The sequence below is a fragment of the Rhinoderma darwinii genome, chromosome 6 (genome assembly GCF_050947455.1).
Source record: "Rhinoderma darwinii isolate aRhiDar2 chromosome 6, aRhiDar2.hap1, whole genome shotgun sequence".
In the NCBI taxonomy this organism is placed as follows: Eukaryota; Metazoa; Chordata; class Amphibia; order Anura; family Rhinodermatidae; genus Rhinoderma; species Rhinoderma darwinii.
The window spans coordinates 127,640,406-127,666,130 of NC_134692.1; the positions used below are offsets into that span (position 1 = coordinate 127,640,406).

Sequence of the window (25,725 nt, forward strand, 5' to 3'; positions counted from 1 at the left end):
CACCCAGCTTTCCCAGAAGCAGATAACTAGATAGATTAGTATAACGAGAAGACTTATTCACTTCTCTTCTTCCAAAGACCTAAAAGGCGACTGTCCAGAATAAATACATCTAATCTCCAGGTGGAATCGATCGACCGGATACATGATCAATGTCCTTGCATAATATCAATGGAGAATCTGCGACTGTTCAGCGATATCTGGTCTTTGGTTAAATGTGATTTGCGATCTCGTCCTATCACAATGTGCAGCGTTTGTCGTTCTTCATCTGCACGTCATTTGTAAAGAAGAATTTGCAGGCTGGGTTTATACCATTACAAGGGAAAGGAAGTTCGTCCAGGAGAACAGATGCTTTCATGTCATCATTTTCATTTAGCGGCTGCGAACATCTTGCAAATAAATAAAAGTATTCCCAAGACCTCGCCTCTCCCCTGTGTACCTCATAAACACTTACTAGAGAATAATCATTATGTTATGCAAGTAGAAACCTGAAAAACAGTGATGTCATGCAGCAGCTGAGCCTCCAGGATCGCCTTCACCACCGGTCCGTCAAAAAAGCAAAATGTAGCCTGAATCGGGATGTTCAAATTCTAGCAAATTTAGTAAACACGATTTATAAAGCTGTAGATCTGGGGGAAAAAACAAAAAAGTACACTAGACTTAGACGGCGTAATGACTCTAGAGGGCGCTAGAAACCCCACTAAAAGCGCCACTAAAGTTGCAAAACTTGGGCTTAGTTTACATCTGCGTCAGGGTTCCGTTCTGGCGTTCCGTAGGAGCTTTCAGTCAGAGCGGGACCCTTAGGTTTCTGTTTGCATCTCCATGGATTTCAATGGTGACTGATCTGGTGCAAATGGTTTCCATTTATCAGCGTTGTGCAAGGGTTCCGTCGTTTTGACGGGATGAATAGCGCAGTCTACTACGGTATTGATCTGGTATTGGTTTCCGTTTGTTACAGTCAGGGTTCCGTTCTGACGGAACGCCAGAACGGAACCCTGAAGAAAATGTGAACGAAGCCTAAGTGCACATTGTATGCAAAGCAGCTCATCCCCCAGCCGATCACCTGACAGGGTTACCAATTCTAAGGGTCCACACAACAGAATTGCTGCGGATTTCCCATCCGGAATTGTAAACGGAAAAAACGCAATGGAATACAGTAGCAGCAAAGGGTCATCCACACGATGCGGAAAAACTCAGTCATGAAATTCACCTGCAGTGCGTAATTTTATTTCCGCAGCATGTCCATTATTGCTGCGGAAAGTGGACTGATCTCCTGTGCTTTTTCCCCATAGAAATCAATGAGGAACAACAATTCTTAGTCTCTCCTGTGGCGGCGCTGCAGGGAAAGTGAACACTTATTGACAAGTTTCCCTACAGATTACAGCTGATCGCTAAGGGTTCCAGCAGGTGGGGGCGGGGGACCACTGATCTGCTTATGGTCAAGGAAACCTAAATAGTAGGGATTAACCAAATGGATAGCCTGTCATGTGGGCTGAGGCCCCTTTAGACGGGCCAATCATTGGCAAAGGAACGTCCATACGAACGCTCGTTCCCAATCACTGCCCTGTGTAAACATGGCAACGATCAGACGCTCATTCATCAACTGATCGCAACGTTTATGCAGTATTAATAGTCATCGTTGTCGGCAGCACATCTTCTTGAGTAAACAGGGAGATGTGCTGCCGACATGATGGAAATGGGGATGAGAGATCATAGTAACAATCGCTCTTCCCCATACATAACCAAGCAATGATCAACACCCTGTCTCGTTGATCTGCGCTCGTTTTCACGGCCTATGTAAAAGACTCCATATACACTGCAGTGCATGCCGCACAGAATTAGGACCCTATTAAGGACATTGGTCAGCCCATTTTTGAAGGCCATTGAGCCCACAGGTTTACTGTTATCAGGGCATCTAGTGTGAGCTGTCCTGGTGACCGATCCCCTTTAAGGAAAATTGTAGATTTACATTTCTCCTGCCAAGCAAGTTCAACCAAACAGTCCACAGCCTGTTAATGGGCTGCAATAGACAATGTCTTCCATGTAGATCAGGGGTCTCAAACTCGGCAGGGTAAGTGGGCCGCATATAGAAAAAATGTGAAGTGGTCAGGCCGCATTACTTTCAAATTTGATACAATACAAAATTATTGTTAATAAATTACTTATTTGGACTACTATAACACTATATTACTATAATAATAATAATACTACATTACTATAATAATAATAATAATAATAATACTACATTACTATAATAATACCGCTAGGTTTAAAATTTGAGATATTTCTCCACGTGCTTATTTCAACAATTCAGTTTTCCAGTTTAAATGTCACTAAATGCAGTCCGGCGGCTCAGTTGGCAGCGTTTGGCAGACAGACATGTCAAGATTGGGCAGCCCCTTTTTAGATGCTGCCACAGTGCCCTCCGCAGATGCTGCCACAGTGATGTCAGGGGCTTGCCCAGAGCTGCAGTCCCGAAGCAGAGCCGCTTCTAGCACTCTGCCTGGGATTCCAGCTCTGCTCATGACATCACTGTCCATATATGGACAGTGTGTCAGGGTCTTCCCCAGAGCTGGAGTCCCGGGCAGAGTGCTAGTAGGCTCTTCCTGGGACTCCAGCTGTGGTCCTAACATCACTGGGACTCCTGCTCTGGGGAAGCCCCTGACATCATTGTCGATGTATGGACAGTGATGTCATGGAATGCCACAGAGTCCCGGAGCAGAGCCTGTACTAGCTCTCTGCCCGGGACTCCGCTCTGGGGAAGACCCTGACACACTGTCCATATATGGACAGCGATGTCAGCGATTTCCACAGAGTCCCGGAGCAGAGCCTGTACTACAGCTCTGCACTGTACTCCGGCTCTGGGGAAGCCCCAGACATCGTGTGTCCAAACATGGACACCGATGTCAGGGAATTCGACAGTCCCGGAGCAGAGCCGATACTAGCGCTCTGTCCGGGTCTCCGCTCTGGAGAAGACCCTGACACTGTCCATATATGGACAGCGATGTCAGGGAATTCCACAGAGTCCCGGAGCAGAGCTGATCCTAGCGCTCTGCATGGGACTCCGGCTCTGGGGAAGCCCCAGACATCGCTGTTCATATGTGGACAGCGATGTCAGGGAATTCCAGAGTCTCGGAGCAGAGCCGATACTAGCGGCTCTGTGTCCCGCGGGCCGCAGATGACAGCCCCAGGGGCCGTGTGCTTGAGACCCCTGATGTAGATGTTCAGTGGTCCTGGTCACACAAGTAAATACCTGGAAAGACCACATAAGGGACTGGTTCGCAGATACAAGATAACTCATTAATGCAGTGTATGCAATAAACCACCCCAATAGTGCCAATCAAGTCTAAAAAGGGTTATGCTCCCTTAGGCCCACTTTACACTGAGCTTTTTCTATGCTGATTTTGACATTGAAACAGCGTCTGATTCAGTGGCAAAAAAAACAAACTGATTTCAACGGGAGGCGGAGCAGTTTTTTTTTCCACGGCAGTTTCTAGCCGGTCGCTGTAAATAAAAAAAATGGGCATGGTCTTTCTTGCCGTGGTTCCGCCTCTTTCGCAGGGTTTTGAGCCCGCGGCTCCCAAAGTCCGTGGGCAAAAACGCAAGACTTTGCAGGCAGGTCAAAATCTGCCTCAACATAGCTCAAGGAATTTTGAGGCAGATTTTTCTGCCTGCAAAAAACCTCTTATGGCCTCAGTGACACTGGGAACCTGCTTCCAATAAGTCAAGGTAAAGAAATGCCATATGGTACAGTCAAATTTCACACGTACTCATATGGTTGCAGTATTACGGACATATCACCCCCTAAAACAATTGCTCCAATGACAATACGCAAACTCGATGTGCCGCAATACAGGGTTTGAGCAATTTGCAAAACTATTGGCACCTAATATCCCTTTACAGAAATAGGACTATTTCTACTGAACATATGGAGGACTCCGCTCCGTCATATATATACCCAACAATGTAAATCGGCCATATAATAGTTTCTGCATAGACATAGAAACAACGGCCGATACCAATCACAAATGTAATACTTTTTAGGCTTCAATCCAGAGCCCTTTGAAAAGGCAAATCACAAACCAATTTGCCTTTACACAAAACGGAAGAGACCCAAATATACTCAATACTCAATCAATGCCGCTCATTCCAAATATATCTCCATGTCGGAAATATGCAAAAGACAAGAGTCTCCTTTGCATATCTAAACTAAGATTTCCCAATGCAGACAGAAATTTCCATTCTACATGTAAGACGTCATAATGAAGATCCGGTGTCTCAGAACTGTGGTCAGTGGCAGAAATCCTGATGCCAACCTCTCTCCAAACGCAACAGCGTTAACCAATGAAAGTCAGTTTGTTTTTTTAGGTAGATCATGTAGATTTTGATAATCCCAACATTGTGCAAAAACATTTATTCTGAAACGATTGGTCTAAAAAACAACATTTCCTGACTAAATGGCAACTATTATGCATTAAGGCAAATCAAAGCCCTGGCATTGCCAAAGTGGTAACTGTTAAGGCTATGTCTTCAAGGCCTAGAGCCAGTGAAGTGGCATTGGGCGTTAAGAGGGACCGGGGGCATGGCGGGCGGTACATTTTCTCAGGCAATTGTAAGACGTCCGAAGAGTCGCTTGCACAGCTCTTATTCTAATAGGAGCCTGGCATAAAACTCTTCAGGCGTTGCCCAGCGTGCTCCGTGCCTTGCTACACTCCAAAGGTCAGATCAGGCAGAACAGTATGCTGGTGGCCATTAGAAGGGGTATTCCCATAAGGTCTTCCCTTTTGGTCTCCTACATGGCAGAAGATGCTGGGGGACAACCATTAATGACAGCTATAGCAGTACCCATAGGGGAATTAAAACTGCAGGACAGCCGTAAACTACCCAAAGGCCGTGCCCAACACAGAAATGAGCCACAGCAAGAGTAACACGGCATTTCTCGTGTACAATAATGCCGCTTTCATGCACAGTAGAAATATTGATCAGAATAAATGATGTGCACTTTGTCTTACAAGCCATTAGCCTCTATGCACAGCTGTATCTTATTCCCAGACTCGCCATCCTGGATCCATCTGGTCACGGTGGTCCTGCTCTCGGTGGATCCCCCCCCCCAACCTACCCCGTGCTTATTTTATTCTTAATTATAACTTCAAAATGCACTTTACTATTTGTTTAACCTGCAAAGTAAGAACAGACTATTGTATTAAATGGTTACTCCCTTCTCATAAAGTGATGCCATTTTACTAGGATGTGCCATCACTCTGATCTTGACACTGATCTGAGAATGAAGGGGTAGTAGTACTGGTTTAGTGCGGTGTTCCCCACCGGATGTGCAGATCGCGCCGCTGTGCAGGGACAAAATAGTGAAGGGTTCGTAGCACTAAACCAGCACGGCAGCCCCTTCATTCTCAAGATTGGTGGGTATTCCGGCAAGCCAACACCCAACAAGCAGAAAGTGATGGCATATCGTGGGATATGCCATCATTTTTAGAATATGGGAATAATTCTTTAAAGGTTAACTAAACGTCCATGCTGATGTAGCAGAGTACGGACTCAGACTTTCTATTGGGCCCGTACTCCGATACATTGATTTCTGGCAGAAGCCGAACAGAAACTAAGTGGCTGAGCGCTCACACGAACACTTCTGCCACTTCGTTTCAGTGATTGGTGGGGGTCTCAGTGCTCGGACCCCCACCAATCAAAACTTCTGACATGTCACTATGACGTCAGAAGTTTGTTGAACGTTTAGTTACCATTTAAGTAATGACATAGCCTGGCTCACAATTTTCTGCTGCCTCTGGACCATCTCCAGTGTGCAGAAGTGGACAAAATACTGCAGCCTATACGCAGCAATTTGACATCAGGGCCTCGCAAATCATTTATAGAAAAAGAGAAAACTATCCAAATAGGTGCCAGCAGAAAGCGTCTAGTGTTTCTAGCTATATGCAAAACGGACACGGTTAAAAAATTAATAATATATATTAAAGAGGACACGTCACCCCTTCTGACAGGTCTGTTTTAGTAAACTGTTTAGTGGGCGCAGAAAAGGTCTTTGTTAGGGTGTCTTATAGATTCCTTGAAGGATCTGTCTGGGGAGACAATTCATAAAGCAGCTCCGTGCAGTGGGGTGAGGTTGGGAATGTGGGCTGGTACCGTACACGTGTGAGCGCTATGGTTGTCATGTCCATACAAAGCTTTAGTATTAGTTACGCTCACTATATAGGGCTGGTCTAACAGGTTTTTACAGGCGCTGCCACGTTTGGTCGACTGAATTCATTTCATGAAGCTGCAGCAGTTTTGTGGTTATCTAGTTTGCTGGAATAGAGAGATTTTCCTGTTAGAACTGAGAATAGCAACAAAATGCAAACCAAATTCTGGACAAAACCATCACGTATCACCTGAAAGCTTAGAGGGCAGGAAAGTGTTGTGCCAATTACCCGCTAACCGCAGTGGCCATACAGAATAAGGCGCTATCCACACATACTATCCCACGCCACCTTCCCATTATAAATCAGAGACTTGGGCTCATAGGAAATATTCTTGCAATTCTGACTCAGGCAAAGTTTTCTACCTTACACGGAAACCTTAGAGTTTCTGCAAACTTTGGATAGGTCATAAACGCATATCAAAAGTGTGGATCGGTGGGGGGCGGTTACCGAGACCCCCACTGTCGCTGAAATGAAGGTGCAGGGTGCTCCACTGAAGCCTTCTGCTTTTTCATTTCAGTGATGATGGGGGCCCAGGTACACAGACCCCCCACCTATCCAAACTTTTTATATGTATCTATGCCATGTCAGAAGTTTACAGAAAGTGCCCATTATCTGTACCAGTCTTTGTACCACCATAGTCTTGGGGCAGGTTCAAACTACCACTTTCTCCTTTGACAAAGTATAGCAGATCTCAGCTGTAGTAAGAGATCAGACCCGGACGTTATACATATGAGCTGGAGCAGGGGTTGTGAAACATTCCTATAACGGATATTACCCCCATAATTAAATAGGGTGTAGAAGTGTGAGAATGTCTTTACAGGTGTCAATGACTGCAGCGGAGATCCGCTAGAATTCCCGCCTGACTACAGATGTGTGTTCTGGAGTTCAACGGTAAAAAAAAATTATTCTAAAGCATTATTTTTATATTATTGCATGTACATTACTGAGAACAAGTCCTCGGCTTCAATACCACGGTGGTTATCAGCATGATATTCCGTGTCACAATGTCAAGGCCGCTGTTTGTAAAAGGCTTTGTTACAGGTGTGGGAAACGCAGAGGTTTTTGGAACAAGGTCCCTTTCTACACAAGCTTTATAAACGCCCCCCCTATGACAAGTGCTGAATAGCAAAACAGAACACAAAAAGCCAAGCGAGACACACGGATAGCAAGAGTGACAAAAAGCAACAACCGGGCAATAGACAAGTAGCAGCTACAAGCAAATTGTTGCAAATCTTGAGTAAATATGCAACGACCATCACAATAAAAAATGTGATCTCATCAGACTACATCTTTCAGATTGGAGCACCCCCAGCAAAGAGCCGGACAGGCACTCCAGAGCAAACGTAGAACATGGGGAGTCGGAGTGGGAGCCGCTCCTTTAAGACATTACTGTGCCCTAATAACGCATAAGGGGTGGTCTTCGATAAACAATCCATTAGAATAAGATTTAAAAAAAATATTTTTATTTTATTTTTGTTTTTTGTTTTTTTGGGTAGATTAACTCCCATGTCTCTTAATGGAAGTTTATCAACCGAAATATATTTTTTTTTTTTTAAAACGCACCATGTGAACAAGCCTTAAAGTCCAGTTTTCACTCCCCGGGTAATGATGTGTTCTCCACAATGACGTCAGGATGAGAGTGGTCAATTGCATTTAGCCAATGGATTGCCTTGTCATTTCTTGCAACCATGGTCACGTGACATTACTATGGTCAAGACATCGAGCCAAGAAGTGAACGTCTACCCGCTGGGCTCGCATGAACGATGTGCTAGTTGTTGGACATAAAATGTTCCTTCGGATACTACTGCTGTAATTTACAGAAGGGTGTAGGTATAGCTCCAATAAAGGAGCCCTGTTATAAGCGGATGGGCAGGTATGCAGCTCCACAAATGTAGAGGGTATATACACAAACCCCCCACCCCTGAGAAAGGGCTTTTCCACACAACGGATTTGCTGCAGAAAGTTTCTGCAGCAACTCCGTTGGAAGTAGCAGACCTTCCGCTGCGGAAAAAACACACCGTTTCCTGCGTTTACCGCAGAAAATGCAGTGGATTTTGCTGCGTATTTCACAATGTTGGGAGATGGCGACACCTCCAATAAAAAAAACGCAGGAATCAGTCCACTTTCCGCCGCAGGAATTTACACGCTGCGGTAAAAAAATAAAAATACGCACCACAGGTCAATTTCTGGTCAGAATTTTTCCGCAGTGTGTGGATGATTTGTTAAATCTCACCCACTTTGCCGCTACTGTATTCTGCGGTGTATATTCCGTCCACATTTACGGACGGAAAATACGCAATTCCGCTACGCGTGGACAAGCCCAAAAGTCGTAACGTCAAGAGAACAGTTTATTTTCTAATTAACCAAGGTTACGGCTACTTTGGACACGACACAGGTAATGAAAGTTAATGTGGTCGCTTTGTGACCGTGACACTTAAGTCGCAAGAAATCCAAACTTTTACGATTCATACTGAAGTCTAGGACACTTCACATGACAGAAATATCTTCAACGAATCTGGGGTGCGTAAACATACAGATGTCGTACATTTTTAGGGTATGTGGAATACAAGAAAACATGCGCAATACAGAAATCTGTTACCTCTACCGTAAATATACACACCCTGCAATCCTCAAATCTTTGGCAATACTTGTAGGCACCAATAGGGCAAGTCAGCAGCACTACATGGCTCAGCGGGTATGGACACAAGGGCGTGAAAAGGAAATCATAACACAAAAATTCATATTTCCAGAGTAATAGATGTAAAACACACTAATGACATCAATCCCACTACAGATAATGATCCCTCATAATGGCTGGCGTCCCCGTCCTATAAAGGTCTGGCACTTGTCCAGCTCAGTTCTCACCTCCACCTGTCATAGGATCAGCTCATACACAAGTGGAGGAAATGTATAATAATCATAACTTCAGGTTGTACGAGAAGCTTCAAAGCAAGAGGAAACAACCAAAAACCCCTCCGCGGAGCTCAGTAAGTGACATTGGGGATATGAGCGGTCACGTTTGGGTTTTCAAGTCTTGAGTAGAGCGCCCTCCCAAATAAAGGCTTTGTGCCCGGGTGAACAGATAGGACAAGGAAAGGTCCGATACAAATCTTGAAAATAACGCAACCAGCACAGACTTTGGCGTTTCCATAAAGTGCACCGACATGGATGCAACACAGCAGCCCCCCCCCCCATTATTTACATTAGAGGAACCCAATTCTTTGAACCCCCAAATTGGTTGTTTAGACAAGACAGTAGGTAACACTAGAACAACAACTCCCACTGATGTCGTACAGAACACGGCAGGTGCCCCCTGGGTAGTACAGTGGCCTCATTCAGGGCATCAAATTAGTTTTTTGTTTTTATGGGGGCTCCCAACGACCCTGTATTTCTAACATCGCCCCATCGCTGGGCACAAGTTTCTGTAGCCAATACGAAGCCGTCTCGCTCTTAAAATATCTATTTAGGAGTTTCAATACTGGGCAATGATGGGTGCAGTAGTCCCACACTCCGATACTTGCAGTTCCCCAGCAGCAGGACAGTCACAGGTTAATGAACACCCCCCCAGCACCAGGCGTTTCACCCTACCCCCAACCATACCTTATCAGAGTCCAGATCCGGGTCCGCCTGACACAACCGGTACAGAAAGGATTTCGGGTCCCTGCAGAGAGTTTGTCGTGTGGTCAAGAAACACGTTCCGCCGACATTGAGCCGGACCCACTTAGACACGGCCCCCGGTGTGCTGCCCCTCTCCCCCGTCACCGCCGCACACCTCAGACACACCGATGCCGCGGACCCGTTCAACTCGCAACTATTGTCCGCCATGTCCGTCTCCAGCCTGCCACTGACAGCCCCGGAAGTGTCCAAGCTTTAATAGCTTCCCCATCCTGAGGGCTGGGCGCGCTGCTGACGCTACACCGGAAGCGGAAGCGTCGTAAGCATGGGGGACGGAATAAAGTGTTACACTGACCGGAAGTAAGCTTTAGAACGTATGAAGCGACAATTACTAACTTTAGATGGCGGCAATATTGTGAGATAATGCAATATAAAAATAATGTTACTTGTAAGCATGACCTATGGTTAGGTGTGTAGAAAAGTGCATCTTATACAACATATAATAATTATAATTGCCAGCTTGTAAGAAATCACAACAATGTATTTGTCACATTATGGTTATCAATATTCAATTGTATATTGATAACCATTATTCAAAAAATATATATAAACAGTGCCGCTACTTTTTAGGGATATCCATGGTGGAAAAACGTCACCTTTTTCCTAAGAGTATCAAACGTCTGTTTAATCCTAAACGAGTAGGAGATCTCGGAAGGAAGCGAATAAATGGTGAAGACCCGGACCGAACACAGTGCAGGGAGCCGGGCTCCTAGCATCATAGTGCTGTACTACGCTAGGAGTCCCTGCCTCTGCGTGGAACTACTGTCCCGTACTGTAATGATTACAGTACGGGACAGTTGTCCTGCAGCGAGCCAGGGACTCCTAGCATCGTACATCACTATGATGCTAGGAGCCCGGCTCCCTGCACTGTGTTCGGTCCGGGTCTTCCGGCCGAAATACGTTCCGTACTTTACGGACGTAACATGGTCGTGTGAACCCAGCCTCAGGGTACGTAACCACGTAGCCGCACGGTTTTGCCGGTAATAGCATCATGAATTAGGATATGCCATAAATGTCCGATAGATGCGGGACCTACCTCTGGAACACGCGCCTTTCTCTAGGAAAGACCCCCCCCCCCCTCGTCCGACGTACCTTGTCTCGCTGTAACTGCTCTGCAGCCACTGAGTTACAAGGTGGCCAAAAAGTACGGTAACAGCCGAGCTACGCTGTTTTTATAACTTCAATAAAAGTGAATGAGAGTTACAGAAATAGCGTAGCACAGCAAGCTCGGCTGTTTCCATAATCCCGGCCAAGGTAGGACAGGGGTCAGGGGGCCCGACCCAGAGATAGGTGCGGTTTCCAGAGGTGGGACCCGCATCTATCGGACATTTATGCATATACTGTGAACATCCCATAAATGTCAGAGATGAGCATACCCCCATTAAGACTAGGCAACATTGGTCACGACACAGATCACGCAGCCAAAGATCGCTGAGTTGCGCTGCCTGCATCAGAGTAATGAAAGTGAATGTTGCCGCGTTGTGACCCGGAGGCTGCTGCGACCGCAACAATCGCAGGGAACCCATCATTTTTGGATTTCTTACAACTGTCGTGTCGCGGCAACCTGTGGGTCACCGCAACATTCACTTTCATTACTGCGATGCAGGCAGCGTGACACAGCGACCGTGTAACCTGCGTCACATCAAATGTTACCGCATAGACCTAGCCAAATATAATTCGATCCTATTTTGTATCAGATATTCTATAAAAAAATATGATTGTAATAATAATAGTTAGGATTTACAATATAAATCTGGTACTCCGGTTAATGGTTCATAATATTTTTTGGTATTTTTTTTCTGACGGGTATTCCCATCTTAGACATTTATGCCATATTCAAAGGAAATACCATAAAAGTCTGATAGGACCCACACTAATTCCCAAATGGGGGAACCCCCAACCTGCGTGGTGTTGCGGCTGCTGGCCTCCAAGCGGAGAATGAGTGGAGAGGTGTGCTTAGCGGATTCCGTAACTACCGTGCACTTCCTTTAACTCCTTTTATAGATTTGTCTTCTTAATACATAAGGATAACGTATTACAGCTACGGGTCCGTACTCGAGCACAAAGGGGGGAAAAAATAAATAAATAAATGTTGTGCCGTTTAGCAAATAGGAGCACTGAAAGAACACACAGGACTCATAGTTATGAGTCAGGCCAGTAATGGACAGGCTGCTGTGTATAGACACCGCCGAGAGGGGTGGCAAGAGCGCTCCCCTCATAACAAAGTCTGGCGATTCCTTTCAGGGCTCCTATTAGCCCAAAAGGGTTTTTGTGCTAAACTTACCTAGGGTAGCATATTAAGCCGACAGATCTGCTTTAAGAATCATGTGATCCAAATCACATTTTTAAGGAGTGGGTTTTAGAACAGTTCTAGGTTATTACTAAAGAGGCTCTGTCACCAGATTCTCAAACCCCTATCTCCTATTGCATGTGATCGGCGCTGCAATGTAGATAACAGTAACGTTTTTTGTTTTTTTGAAAACGTTCATTACACATGACGTCCAGGCTGGATGATCATGTGTATTCATTATCAGGACACGTGATTAACGCTAATGTATGTGGCTGCACATCGCTGCTGTGTAAATCAATGGAGATGAGTGTATGACGCTGACTGGTCACTGATTGGTCAGCGTCGTACACGTAAACACACCCAGTTAAAAACACAATAAACGCCCAATTGTCCATTTCAAAGCTCATTTGCATATATATAATAGCTCATAACTTGGCCAAAAATGAATGTTTAAAAAAAAAACAAAACGTTACTGTTATCTACATTGCAGCGCCGATCACATGCAATAGGAGATAGGGGTTTGAGAATCTGGTGACAGAGCCTCTTTAAGGACTCCATCCAAAATTTGTAATCCAAGCTGTCCGGGTATCTTCCAATGGACCTTACATGCTCCAGTAAATTGCTATTTTTACAAGGAAATTCACGCTGGTGCTGGACTTTTTGGATCTACTTGATTGCTGGGAACGGTCTCCAGCCAATCGAAGCATAAGATGATTCTTCTGCGACCAGACTATGCTAGTTGTTTGTTATAACAGACATTAGCGCAGGAGGGGGGGGGGGGCGTGCACGACACAGGGATTCTCTCTTGGGTGTTATTTAAACCCAAGACTCATGTTGTGTATTTCAGATAGTGATCATACAGTCACATCGGACCCCCTCCCTGCAATGATCTAAGCACAGTTCAAAAGAACCACAAGGAGTCTGGTCGCTGCGGCTTTATTATGGCCTAAGTTGAACAGGAAAAGGGAATAAACCGGTCGCAAAAACATCTCTTCGTCAGTTTGGCAATTGGGGGGTGTCAGGGGTCGAGTCTCCAGTGGTAAGACCGTGAGGTCTTCGCTTAAAAGGGGTTTTCCAAGTTAAAGCTTGTATGTGTTGTTGCTTTTAACTTGGGAATGTAAATACATTTGTAACGTACTTACAGTTTCAAAAATGGCCCCATTTCCCGATGCTGCCGTGGGGCACATGACGGTGACATCACTCTCGGGAAATGGGGCCATTTTTTAAACTGTAAGTACGTTACAAATGTATTTACATTCCCAAGTTAAAAGCAACAATACATACAAGCTTTAACTCGGAAAACCCCTTTAAGGATACGTTATCAATGTTAAATTATGAAAAAACACTTTTACAGTTTTTTGCATGCACTAAAGAGAATAATATTGCAAAAGATGTAAGGAAAATTCCATAAATCGCTAAAAGGATTGTAAAATTAGGAACAGGCAACTCTCGTTCTCGCTTAGATTTTTTAGACAACCCACACTTCCTGGAGGGGCAAGTGTCGAATAAAGTAGAATTGTAACCATTCATAAAAGTACCTGTGTGGTTCCGGCGCTGGCGATGCAGGACGCGAGTGACTGAGCTCCCGCTCCCAACTAACCTGCTTACCTGCAAAAGTCGCTTCGGCGGCACAAATCAGCTGACAGACACCGGCCCTGCACACAGAAGCGTCTCCGATGGCGCCTGCATGGACCGGTACCTCCTCCGAAGCGCACACAAGCCCGCCATGGAGGATTCAACCGCGGCCGTGGAGAAGGGAGGTAAGATGGCGGCGCTTCCCGCCACTGCTCCCCCGCTGTACTCACAGGAAGATGAGCTGCAGCAGCCTCAATCCCCGTTTTCAAGCCATGCAGAGCCCATAGCCTCTTCTTATCCTGCACCTGTTGATTATATAGCACTAGCCCAAGAAGTGGCTAAGAGGATAGATCCTGACCTGCAAAAAGCACTGGAAAAAACGGTGCAAGCTTCTCTTAACCACATGCATGCGGATCTGGCACAAGTAACTTCCAGGACTGATGAAATAGAACAGCGAATAATGCTACTGGAGGATGAAAATGAGCGCCTGCAATCCAAGCTTAAAGGAATAGTGTCGCCCAAAAATTTTTTTTTATATCAGTTTGATGTTAGTGTTTTATAAAAAACTTTTGTATTTATTTGTGTTTGTGTGTTACTTTTTTTTATTTTTTGACTTTTTCTTCCCTATGGGGGCTGCCTTTTTTTTCCCATTTCTGTATGTGTCGATTAACGACACATACAGACATGGAATACGGCAGCTACAGTCCCATAGTGAATGCGAACGGGGCCCGTTCCATCCACTATGGTGTACGCCGTCTTTGTGGGAACGGCGCATGCGCCGCTCCCACACAGTCCAAGTTGAACTGAGCGCCGTCCGGCGCCATTTTCCTGTAGACCGGAAGTCACGGCCGGACAGTAAGATTACTACTTCTGGTCGCGGCTTCCGGACTTGTGCACATGGAGCAGCGGCAGCAGACGGACCGGAGGGAGCGGCGGCGGCAGGAGCAGGTAAGTGATTTCTATGTATGTTTGTGTTTCAGTGTGTGTGTTTACTAGGGTATGTAAACCTACTACACTGCGTGTTAGCTCAAAAAATGGCGACACACAGTGTAGGAGGTTAGACCGTTCAATCCCCTCGTTTCTCCCGGCACTAGCCAGGATAAAGGAGGGGGGGATTCTGAGAGCTCACTAGAGCGAGGGATTTTTTTCCAATTTTGCAGCATAAAGCAATGTGGTTGCTTTACCACATGCAATGCTGCAATTTTGGGAATTGCTCCATCTAGTGACCAGTGCTGGGAAATATTATAAATTAGAATCTAATTTATAATATTTCCTGACTCGTGAAAAAAAAAATAAAAAAATTAGAACAATGTTTAATCACCTACACACTAATTGTTTAACTAAAAAAAAAAATACATTTTTTGCTAGCAACACATTCCCTTTAAAGTGGTGCTGTCTACTACTACGCAGTTGGGGGACAAGGTGGAGGACCTAGAAAACCGCTCCAGGAGGAGCAACCTGAGACTTGTGGGTCTGAAAGAAGCGGTGGTCCCTTCTGATTTGCAGCATCTGTGTGAGAGGACATTGCCAGCAGCACTGGGTCTCCAACGTCCCTACCGGGTGGAAAGGGCGCACAGGGTGGGACCAGACCCAAGAAATCTTCCATCAGCGGACGGCAGCAACTCCCTTCGCCCCAGACAAGTAATCTTTAAACTGTTGGATTACAATGATAAGGTGGCACTTATGAAGGCATTTCGAAGCAGATCTCGACCCTTGGAGATAATGGGCATGAGAGTGCTACTTTTCGAGGACTATTCTACGGAGGTCGCGAAACGCAGGCGTTCTTTCAGCAAAATTTGTACCGCACGGTTCCAAGCGAAAGTGCGCTTTAACCTGCAATATCCAGCCATCTTACGGGTGTTCCAAGCGAGTGGTCAGACAAAGACATTTACTACAGCGACGGAAGCGGAGGACACACTTGCAGAGTTATGTAGAAGCCTCCCCCCGCATGTGGAGCAACGCAGTCCAGAGCACAGTCCACGTCGCAAGTCAAGAGAAGTCGGACGGAGTTGTTCAGCTATGGAGCGGACCTGGGCAGAAGCTTTACTACCCACACCCGGAAGAGAGCATGGAGGAAGATCCAGGAACAGATGGGACTCTCCGAAGCCGCAGAGACGGCCGCAGGACCGCACCCGGTCTACGTCTCCTGATTGACGAGTGAAGTTTTTTCAGGACCCATATATCTTATAAGGTGGCTCGGTGGACGCTGTAGATCAATCGCAGGTTTCGATCTTTCGCAGATAATTACACATGAATGTCTTATAACGCAGCTTTTTTTTATGTCGTCAACTGCTCTACTGTTAAAATGTATGCTTTCTGATATACTGTCGTATTTATACTGGAAGGGGTTTGTGGTAGGGCCTGTTCTAGGTTCTCTCTTTATGTGCGTCTCCAAGTGAGCATGCTACAAGGCCTTCCTCACTTACGGGTTTAGTTATGGCCGTTGCAGGTCAAATACTCAGGGAATTCTCTGCAGGGGCTTCTGGGACGCTGTTCGTGTCAGCCTTGAAGAGGAGCAGTGTCTAGATACTATACTGTACTCGGAACGGATTCTGGGCGTTGGCTCTTTGATATAAGGCCGTCTACCAGCTGCAAGGGGTTTATGGTCTGTTACGGGCTGGTGTAGCTCTGTCTACATATGTGATATATATTTTTGCTACGCAGGTCTGGGAGGGTTGGATACATTGTGAACAACAGAAAAAAGTGAAGTCTCTTACGCCAATGGGTACTGGGGGGCTGACTGCCCTTACCGCAGGCGTTCTTTCTCTTTCTTTTGGTCAAGGTCTGTTGGCCTTGATTTGGAGTTTAGTTTTGTTTTCTAGGCCGGGTTTTGGCTGTGTTCTTAATGTTCATACATGGCTTTTAGGTAAAGATGGATTCGACTCCCCGAACCGATCACAGCTTTTTGACGCCTTAGCTCATCTTATGCATAGCCCAATAACATGAAAATAGTGTCATGGAACGTCAAGGGGCTTAGATCCCCACAGAAAAGGACCAAACTTTTGCGACACATGAAACGATTACATCCAGATGTAGCCCTGTTACAGGAAACTCACCTTACCGAGCCAGAATATAAATTTCTACAAAAGTTCTGGGTGGGCCAAGTTTTTGGCTCGGCTGCTAGAGACGGTAAGGCGGGAGTTATAATATTGATGCACAAAAATTTTGCTTTTACATTGGTGTCCCAGGAAAGTGATGATGAGGGCCGTTGGATCCATCTAGTGGTGGAACATGCAGGGGAAACTTTTAGTATCTATGTTTATGGGCCGAATGCGGCCAACACACATTTTTTTGGGTCAATTGGAAGCCCAACTGCAGGATCGCACCAAATTATTAGTACTAGGGGGAGACCTTAATACTGTAAGTTCCTCTAGGGAGGATAGGAGCGTAGGGTCCATTTCGCATAGGCATCAGGATAGGATCTTGCCAGACTTTTTAAGACATACTGCCCTTACAGATGCTTGGAGGAGTTTACATCCTGATGCTCGGGAATACACACACTATTCGCATGTACATCAATCGTGGTCGCATATTGATTATTTACTGGTGAACGAAGCCATTTCCCGCGGGTTACTTGATGCGACAATAGAGGATCTCATCATTTCTGATCATTCCCCGGTACCATCACACTGGCCGACACATCCAGGGACTGGATTTTATATGGAGGTTCCCCTCCTTTCTGGCGACAGATGAGGGCTTTTTACAGAAGCTAAGGGGATGGTGGACGGAAGTTGATGGGGATAATGCGTCGCATCGTTCCGACCAGTCGTTGTATTGGCATACAGCTAAAGCGGTAATTCGCGGGAAAATTATACAATTTATGTCTAACCTTAAATGCAAGACTACCGAAGGGTACAAGACCGCGAGCGAACGATTACGATGTGCATACACGGCATTTTTACAATCTCCGGCAACGTCTCCGGGGGAGAAATGGAGGGAAGCCAAGCGGCAATTTTATCAGTGGTTAGACAAAAGAGAAAGTATTTATCGGTCCTAATTTGATGCTGATCTTATGCGGTTCGGCAATAAAGCGGGCAAATTATTAGCACGCCTAGCGAAGGGGGGGTATACACCGTCGCACATTTTAACCCTTAAAGATAACAACGGAATTCCTATATCAGAACCCAAAAAAATTAACACTATTTTGCGTACATATTACCAAGCCCTTTACTCAGACACGCCCATTGACCCCCAAAAAGGTAGGGAATTCCTGGAGAAGGTAAATTTGCCTGGACTCACTCAGGAGCAGAATGATTTCCTGAGCGCAGAGGTCACACTGGAGGAAATCACGAATACCATTCGGACCTTATCTAACGGAAAGGCCCCGGGGCCAGATGGGTATACGGGAGAATTTTTTAAGTCCCTAAGAGAGGAAGTTAGCCCCGTCTTGGTGGAATATTAGAATATTTTACTAAAGACAGGTACTTTCCCAGATGAGGCCAAAACAGTGCATAAAAGGTGCTGCCCAAGAAAGGGAAGGATCCTCTTGACCCGGGGTCTTATCGTCCTATATCATTGATAGACCAAGACCAGAAGTTACTCTCAAACATTTTAGCTAATCGCTTGGCTATGTGTCTACCTACATTGGTGGGAAAAGCCCAAGTGGGCTTCATGAAGGACAGGGCAGCAGTGACTAATTTGCGTAAGGTGTTAACAGTGCTAGAAACAGTTAGGCATGATCCCCAGCCAGGTACCAGACCGGCACTCTTGGCGCTAGACGCAGAGAAAGCTTTTGATAACATACAGTGGGAATGGCTGGGGATGATGGTGGTGGATAAGATGAATGTCCAGGGAGCCTTTAGGATCTTTTTGAACGGTGTCTACGCTAATCCCCAAGCTCGCATTTATTCCTCAGGATTTCGGTCGGCTCCCTTTCACTTGTATAAAGGGACCCGTCAGGGATGTCCCCTGTCGCCACTATTATTTAACTTAGCACTGGAACCTATGGCTAGATTTCTCGAGGAGTCCGCAGTGTTCAGAGGTATTCAGGTGGGGTCACTGGCAGTTAAGTTAGCCTTGTTTGCTAACGATGGTATACTTTTTATGTCAAATCCTCAAGAGCATTTACTGCCGGTTTTTCATTTTTTGCAGGACTTTGGGCAATGCTCGGAGTACAAAGTCAACGTAGCTAAAAGCGAACTGCTGGAGTTGTGTAAACCATTACCTAGGACCTTTTGGCAATCTTTGGGATGTGGGATATCTCCGGTTAAACACTGAATTACTTATCTAGGCATTAAGATAGGGAAGGTGCCTGAAACCCTGTATGGCCTGAATTATCCACCGCTATTTAAAAAAAATACAGGCGGATCTCACCAGATGGTGTCAGTTGCCGTTATCCCTTATGGGGAGGTGCCACTTGATTAAGATGGTTAGTTTCCCCAGATTGCTATACCCCTTTCAAACACTCCCGCTCTTGCTGAAACATGTGGATGTCTCCAAACTGAATTCATTTACAAAATTTATATGGGCAGGAAAGAGGCCTCGCATTGCACTCACTAAGCTCATGATAGGCAAACATGAGGGGGGACTTAAGTTTCCTAATATCAGGGGATACAATGTAGTATGTCTCTTTCGTCATGTAGTGGATTGGCTCCATGAAACGAGCACTTGGGGACTGCTTTGTCCGCCCGCAACCACGGGCTATGTTCCAAGTCTGGGAATGATGGACCCAAGATCGAGCTATAGGAGAGATCATATTGGAGGGTTGGGAGATGGTACGGAAGGTTATCGTGGACGAGAGCTGGAGGGGAAACCTATTATAAATAATTGAATTCTGCTATATATGGCTTCAATATTTTACCTTCACAATCCTTCCCCGACCGCATTACGTGTTGTCCCAAATGAACACCCCCCTGACGAATTTGTGGCATGGAGTTGTGCTCATACCGAACGATATTGGGTGATGGTACAAAACTATATTTTGGATCATTGGAGGGCAAAACTTCCAATGACGCCTCAAGCGCTGCTGTACCATCAGGCGCGACCGCCAGAGGAAGCTCGAGGGATGAGATCTCCTCCCCCCTTGGTACACACAATTTTACTGGTGGCCTTGAGGTGCCTTCTATGCAAATGGCTGGAAACGGACACACCGGGTCTTGATATGATCGTGTCATGTTTGAAACAGTTATTAGCTCTTGAGCGGGTGGAGGTGGAAAGAAACGGGGGGCAAGAAGTTATTTGCTAAATGGCGAATATTTATAGAATCGCAATGCACAGCTGCCGTGGTGGTAGAAATTATTATGCCTTTTAGGCACACAGCGTGGTATCATACGCAGCTTCTGGCTGGCACTTTATGAGGCTTGCAACTTCAGTCTAGATAGGAGATAAACGGGGCGTTGTTACGCTTTGATGACCTAAGTCGTGTTCAGGGATAGGGGAAGTCATGTTTTTTAAGTTACTATGCGGATTGCACCACATGCCATGATTGTATGTTATGCTATGTTAGTTTAATTTTTATTTTGTGTGCAGTTACGTGTTATTCACTTATGACGCAACCTTTATGTGAAATGTTAAGAAAATGTGAAAAATGTGTAAATAAAATTAAAAAAAAAAAAGGAAGAAGTTCGTCCGAAATAAAGAAACCGACAATTTGTACACCTATAACCCTACATGCTTTTTATTACAAGACTAAATCGAGCATATGTGTAAAATTCCTCATTCAGTTACTACATCTAGGGGCACAAATATTTGAAAAGAAAGAAACAAAAAAAACAAAATAAAATCATTAAATTATGAGAAATATGATTAAATCATTGACCAAATAGAAAATTTATATAAATCAAGCCAGAAAAAAAAAAAAAAAAAAAAAAAAGTTGTAAAATATAGTTTACAATAATTATTCACATTCATGGCTGTACATCAATACATACAACAACGTGGCCCGGAACATGAATTCAATCCAAATAATTCATATATTAGAATTTAAATAACACAGACTGAACTAGAGGCCAATATTTAGCCAGCAAATAACCTTATACAAGAATAAAAATACAAAAAGTGAATATCCTATCATTGCATTATTTGTTTTCATCTTTTTTTTTTTTCAGTTTTTTAAGCTTAGCCTGTACATCACAGTTACAGTCAGCTACAAAGAGGGAAAAAAATCAAAAAACTGCCACCAACCTGAAATGAAAGCCAACGTACTATCAATAATCTTTGTTTTATTTAATTAAATTGTGTAACTAATTTCAGCAGTAATATAAACTTTTCCACCAATCAAGGAATTTCAGCAGTCGTGCGTTAACCTTTTGACTGTGGTCGTAAGCGTTTCTCTCTCCTGTCAGGCTTGTATACTAGCTTTTTCACAGAACTTAAAAAAAAATTCTATCTTCTTTTGAGGTCACTGTGCAAGTTGCATGTGCGTTCCTTTGAGCAGCATAGGCGTCAACGTTATCAGACGTAGTATTACAGAGCAGGGCGCTCCGGCTATATCCTAAGTAGTCTAACAGCTACACATCCAGCTGTGGATAATGTCAACATTAACCAGCGTTAGGATCAGGTCGTCAGGCTTCCCACTCCGGATACCGTGCCAAATATTTTTCCAAGTACTGTAGGAGACCCCATTGCTTTATAGTTAGAAATTCGGCCAATATTTTTTCAATTTTTTTTTTATCACTTACAAAAATCTTAACGAATATTGTGGCAGAAGTCTATTTACCCAAAGGCTAGTTAGAGGACTTGTCCCCAGTAGAGGCAGTCATGTTGTACGATGAATCAATACTCATGAGAATGTAGCTCATTTCTAGGAACAATCACTAATATTAGGCAGGGATAAGGTCATTTAAAAAACAGGGCCAGATGGATATAAGGAGCTTAAAGGGGTTGTCCGAGATTTTTTTTTTAAGTACATTTAGAAATACATTACACATATAAAAAATTGCATAATATACTTACCTGTGCAACCTTGCTTCTGTTCTCCGCTCTGGCTGCTTCTTCCTTCTTGTCACTTGAGCTCTGACGTCACCTTTTCAGCCGCCTCCACTGTCGTGTCGTATCCCGATCACATGGTCTCGCACCAGAGAGACCTCTGATGGTATACGACACGTCACTTGTCACGTGGTGTATATCGGCTTCTTCTGCTTCACATGCAGTAACGCGCATGCGCTGTCACTGCTGTTCTCGCAGTCCCTGCTGTTCGAGATAACGGCAGGGGCCGCGCATGCGCGTTACAACAGAACAAGCCGATATACACCCCGTCACAAGTGACGTGTCGTGTACCCGGCAAGAATTCAAGATCAACAACGCGGCAGAGCCGGAGCAGAGAGAGACGTCAACAATCAAGTTCCCGACGGCAGGATCTGGAAACGGGGCCACTTTGGAAAACGTAAGTATATTACAAATGTATTTATTTTTTTAACAAATGATTTAATGGTGTTATTTAAAATATTATGTTATCTCGGACAACCCCTTTAAGGACAGGTTTTTAATGGATTTATAGTTTGGAAAACCAGCACAGCCGGCTGTGCTATGGATCTATCATATAAATCACCTAAAACTGGTCTGTGGGCTACTTTTCCAGTCTCTTCCCCTTATGGTCATCTGTGGTAAGATGTGCCTGCCCTTAAAGGGGTTGTATGCGATTAGAAAAATCAGTGCCACTCTAGCCCATGGCCATTTAAATGGGGCACAGATGCAATACCAGACACAGCCCATGCACAAAAGTGGTGCTGTTTCAGGTAAACCAAAGCATACCTTTTATTTTTTTCTTACTACCCCTTTAAGATTAAAGACAAACGTCCCAGACTTTTAAGATCGATCCCAACTGCCCTTAGAAGACAACACAGGCTCTAATGAATTGGTCACACTAGCTGCACTCATAATAATTTATAACACGTCTTCCTAAACTGTATGTAAGTGAGTGGTGTTCTATATCCATCACTATTCAACTTTTTTTTTTTTTTTTTTACTTATTTACAGAAATGTTTTTGACCTCCTAAATAGAAGTTTTTATAAACTGGTATTTGGGATGTGACAAGTACCGTAAATCCTTTGTAAGTCTGACTGGTCTGTTATATTTGTGGCCCTATATATGTATAAAAAAAGAAAAAAATATATATGGCATAAAAAAGGAAAAAACAAAACCAAAAACACACAACAAAAAATATATATGGGTTGAAATAGCAGCAGGCAGATATTACATAAAGCCAATGAACGGACACAGCTCTATGGTAAAACATCTCTGTGGGTAAATGTAACTGTAGTCAGTAGAACAGTCTTTAGCACTTCTATACCCCCCCCCCCCCTTCTCCCCTCCAAAAATGGCTGGCCTTTTAAAATTTGCTTTTAATATGGTGACAAAAAAAATCATCTCCTTTTCAATTGATCCTGAATCGGGCAGGAGCTCGAGGATAAAATCTGGGATATAGGATTTTTTTTCTGCTTTACAATTTTATATCTATCTATATATTTATATATAAATAAAACTGTACGATGATATAGTCAGTGCCACGGTCAACATACTCCTTTACCCGGCTTCTCATTCTTTCTGTGCGATAGGTGCACAGTTCATGTACCGAGTAGAAGTACCACCTAGGACCAGAATGTTTGGAAGAGTGTTTGACCTTATCGAATGCACTATAAAAACGGAAGTAAGACGGTCCTTGCAGCGACAGCTAGCGGTTACGCTTATCGACTGTCGAACCAAGACTGTAATGTTTAATCTTTCCTTACTGTACAGGATGTAAAGCTCCCTGATCGGACTAGCTCATTGCCAAACCAAGAAATGAAAATAGGTAAGATGAAGGTCCCACAGGCTACTGTATATATGAGTTTCTCAACATGTGCACAAGTACAATGATCTGTGTTTTCTACCGACTGTACGTTAAGCTGGCGTAGCAAGGCCTACCCACTAGGTTGCAGAAGATATAGAGCTGGTGTGCACAAAAGCAAAATCACCACAGCAACGATATGCATGTAACTCAACAGAAGCACAGAGAAGAAGCAAGGTAAACCCTGGATTCCATTAATGTCCACGATTGGTCGTCTTTTTTCTTCTTCTTCAAATACATATATATATATTTCTGACATATGCTTTCCCATGGAGAGATGGTGGCTTGGTGAGTGGAGACGGGTTTCTTTTCTGTTCTGCTATGTAAAGCTCATCTGTTGAATCAGGGACTCTAGCAGCACGAGAGGGAAGCTTGCAAGACGTGGAAGAGACAATGCTATATGCTGCTGTTTTGGTGATTCTGGTATCTGTGCCGCCAAACTTCCTGGATCTTTTTGCACCACTTGTGTGCGTTTCCACTAGGGTCCATCAGATAATATGTCCGGTTAGGCTGCAAAGGTAAGATTGAACAGTTTAAAGAGAAAAGTAATGTCTGGCCAGTGGTTGAGATTAATAGAGACCGATTTTAAACCCCCACCCCCCTCCCCTTGTTCTCCAGATTGATGTGCTGGCAGCAGTCAGACCCCCACGTAGAAAACTAAAGCCTCTTGCACACGACCGAGTGCCGCTCAGGCCGTCTTTCATGGCATCCGAGCGGCACCCCATAGTTTTCACTAACCCAGTCACTACAGTGTCGATAAAAACTGACCCAGTTCTCGGATTCGTGGAAAGATAGAACATGTCCTATCTTTCCACGGAAAAAGCGGACAGGACTCGGGCGACACACACGGTCATGTGCAAGAGCCCTAAGAGGAAAGTGTTCTGCACCGGTACAACAGCTTTGAGCATCAACGGTCAACCTACACTTAGAACTTAAGAAATCCCATACACAACCAACCATTCTCTAATGTACATACATTTTTCAGAATGTATTCTACTGATGGATATGAATCTGTCAGCAGAATACAGGCTGCCATTTGCAGCAGCCCATATATGGTCAGTGAAGCAGCACACAGTGTCTGTGGTTTTACCCTGGTCTCCCGGAAGCAATATACAGTACTTCTATTTAAAGAGCATCTGTCACCAAAGTGCTTGTTATTGGTCGGTCTAAATATATATGGTTCTTTGTTAGGCCTTATTCACACGTGTCAGCAAAAATGTCCGTGTTGCATCCGCGTGGTTTGTGTGTGTCATCTTTTTTTTGCCCCTCTGCGAGCACTTCCTGGATACGCTTTTTTTTTTTGCATCTATTTAGCAACTGATTGGTGAAAAACAGACAGCCGTTTATTTTCATGGGCAAGTTGTGTCCACAAAAATGGACCAGAATAGGGTATGCTGCAAGTTTCTCTCAAAAGACACACGCTCCAAAAAAAAGGATGTGTGGACAGCCCCATAGACTAGTATGCGTGTGTATCCATGTGTAGTTTGTTGTTAAAACAGACGAGAAATACAGTCATGTGAATAAGGCCTAAGGGTGTTTTTTTGTTTTGTTATCCATCTAGAACTCACTGGGATTCTCCTGAATTTCATCTGTGCATCTTAATCTAAGTGGACGATCATCAATATTGGGTTCCGTCCTTGTCCATAACGGTGCATCCTATACATGCTGGTAGATGACCGGCCTGCCATATAATCTCACATTCACTGTTGAGCATCAGTAGATGTGCTTGGTTAGAGCACTGGGGCTAGTGCTACATAGCCAAATTTAGTCACGTTAAAATATCTGTAAAATCTTCGGAATACCAAGACACGACCATCGCAAAAAGCCCAACCAGGCTAAGGTTGGTCACACTAGTCCAGCGATTTTATTGTGAATGTCGTGTGACCTAAGGTCACTGTCTAGGACACACAGAAGTTGTAGCTCAATAAGTAAAAATGTTTTTTTAAATAAAAAAAACAATTAAAAAGTTGTCCAAAATCAACACGTTGTTTTAAAATACGAAAAAAAAAAAAAAAAAAGAGAAGTGCTCAAAAGGCTTACATGGCTTACATAGCCTTTACACTTGAGGCGCGCAAACTCCTCAGACTCCTGGGACACTTATTAAAAAACAAAACAAAAAAACACAAACAAAAAAACAACGCAACAACATTACGCTGAATACACCCAGGAGATTATTATTAATATAAGATGGATTGCAACTCAAAAAGCGGTG

At 44.3% G+C, this 25,725-nt stretch overlaps 2 protein-coding genes across 3 annotated transcripts in view; both read right to left on the bottom strand.

The window, feature by feature from the left end:
• LOC142655777 (BTB/POZ domain-containing protein KCTD5) overlaps positions 1–10,093 on the bottom strand; it is a 35,527-nt gene extending 25,434 nt beyond the window's left edge. The window contains exon 1 of one of the 2 annotated variants that reach the window (XM_075830328.1): positions 9,807–10,093. In XM_075830328.1, coding sequence (XP_075686443.1) covers positions 9,807–10,031 — 225 coding nt within the window. In that variant the 5' untranslated portion in view covers positions 10,032–10,093. The remainder of the gene's footprint in view (positions 1–9,806) is intronic. The other variant, XM_075830329.1, reaches the window with a different exon arrangement.
• Positions 10,094–20,334: 10,241 nt separating this feature from the next.
• The window catches only part of PDPK1 (3-phosphoinositide dependent protein kinase 1), a 63,781-nt gene continuing 58,390 nt past the window's right edge, over positions 20,335–25,725 (bottom strand). Inside the window, exon 14 of the mRNA XM_075830330.1 lies at positions 20,335–24,023. Coding sequence (XP_075686445.1) covers positions 23,910–24,023 — 114 coding nt within the window. The 3' untranslated portion in view covers positions 20,335–23,909. The remainder of the gene's footprint in view (positions 24,024–25,725) is intronic.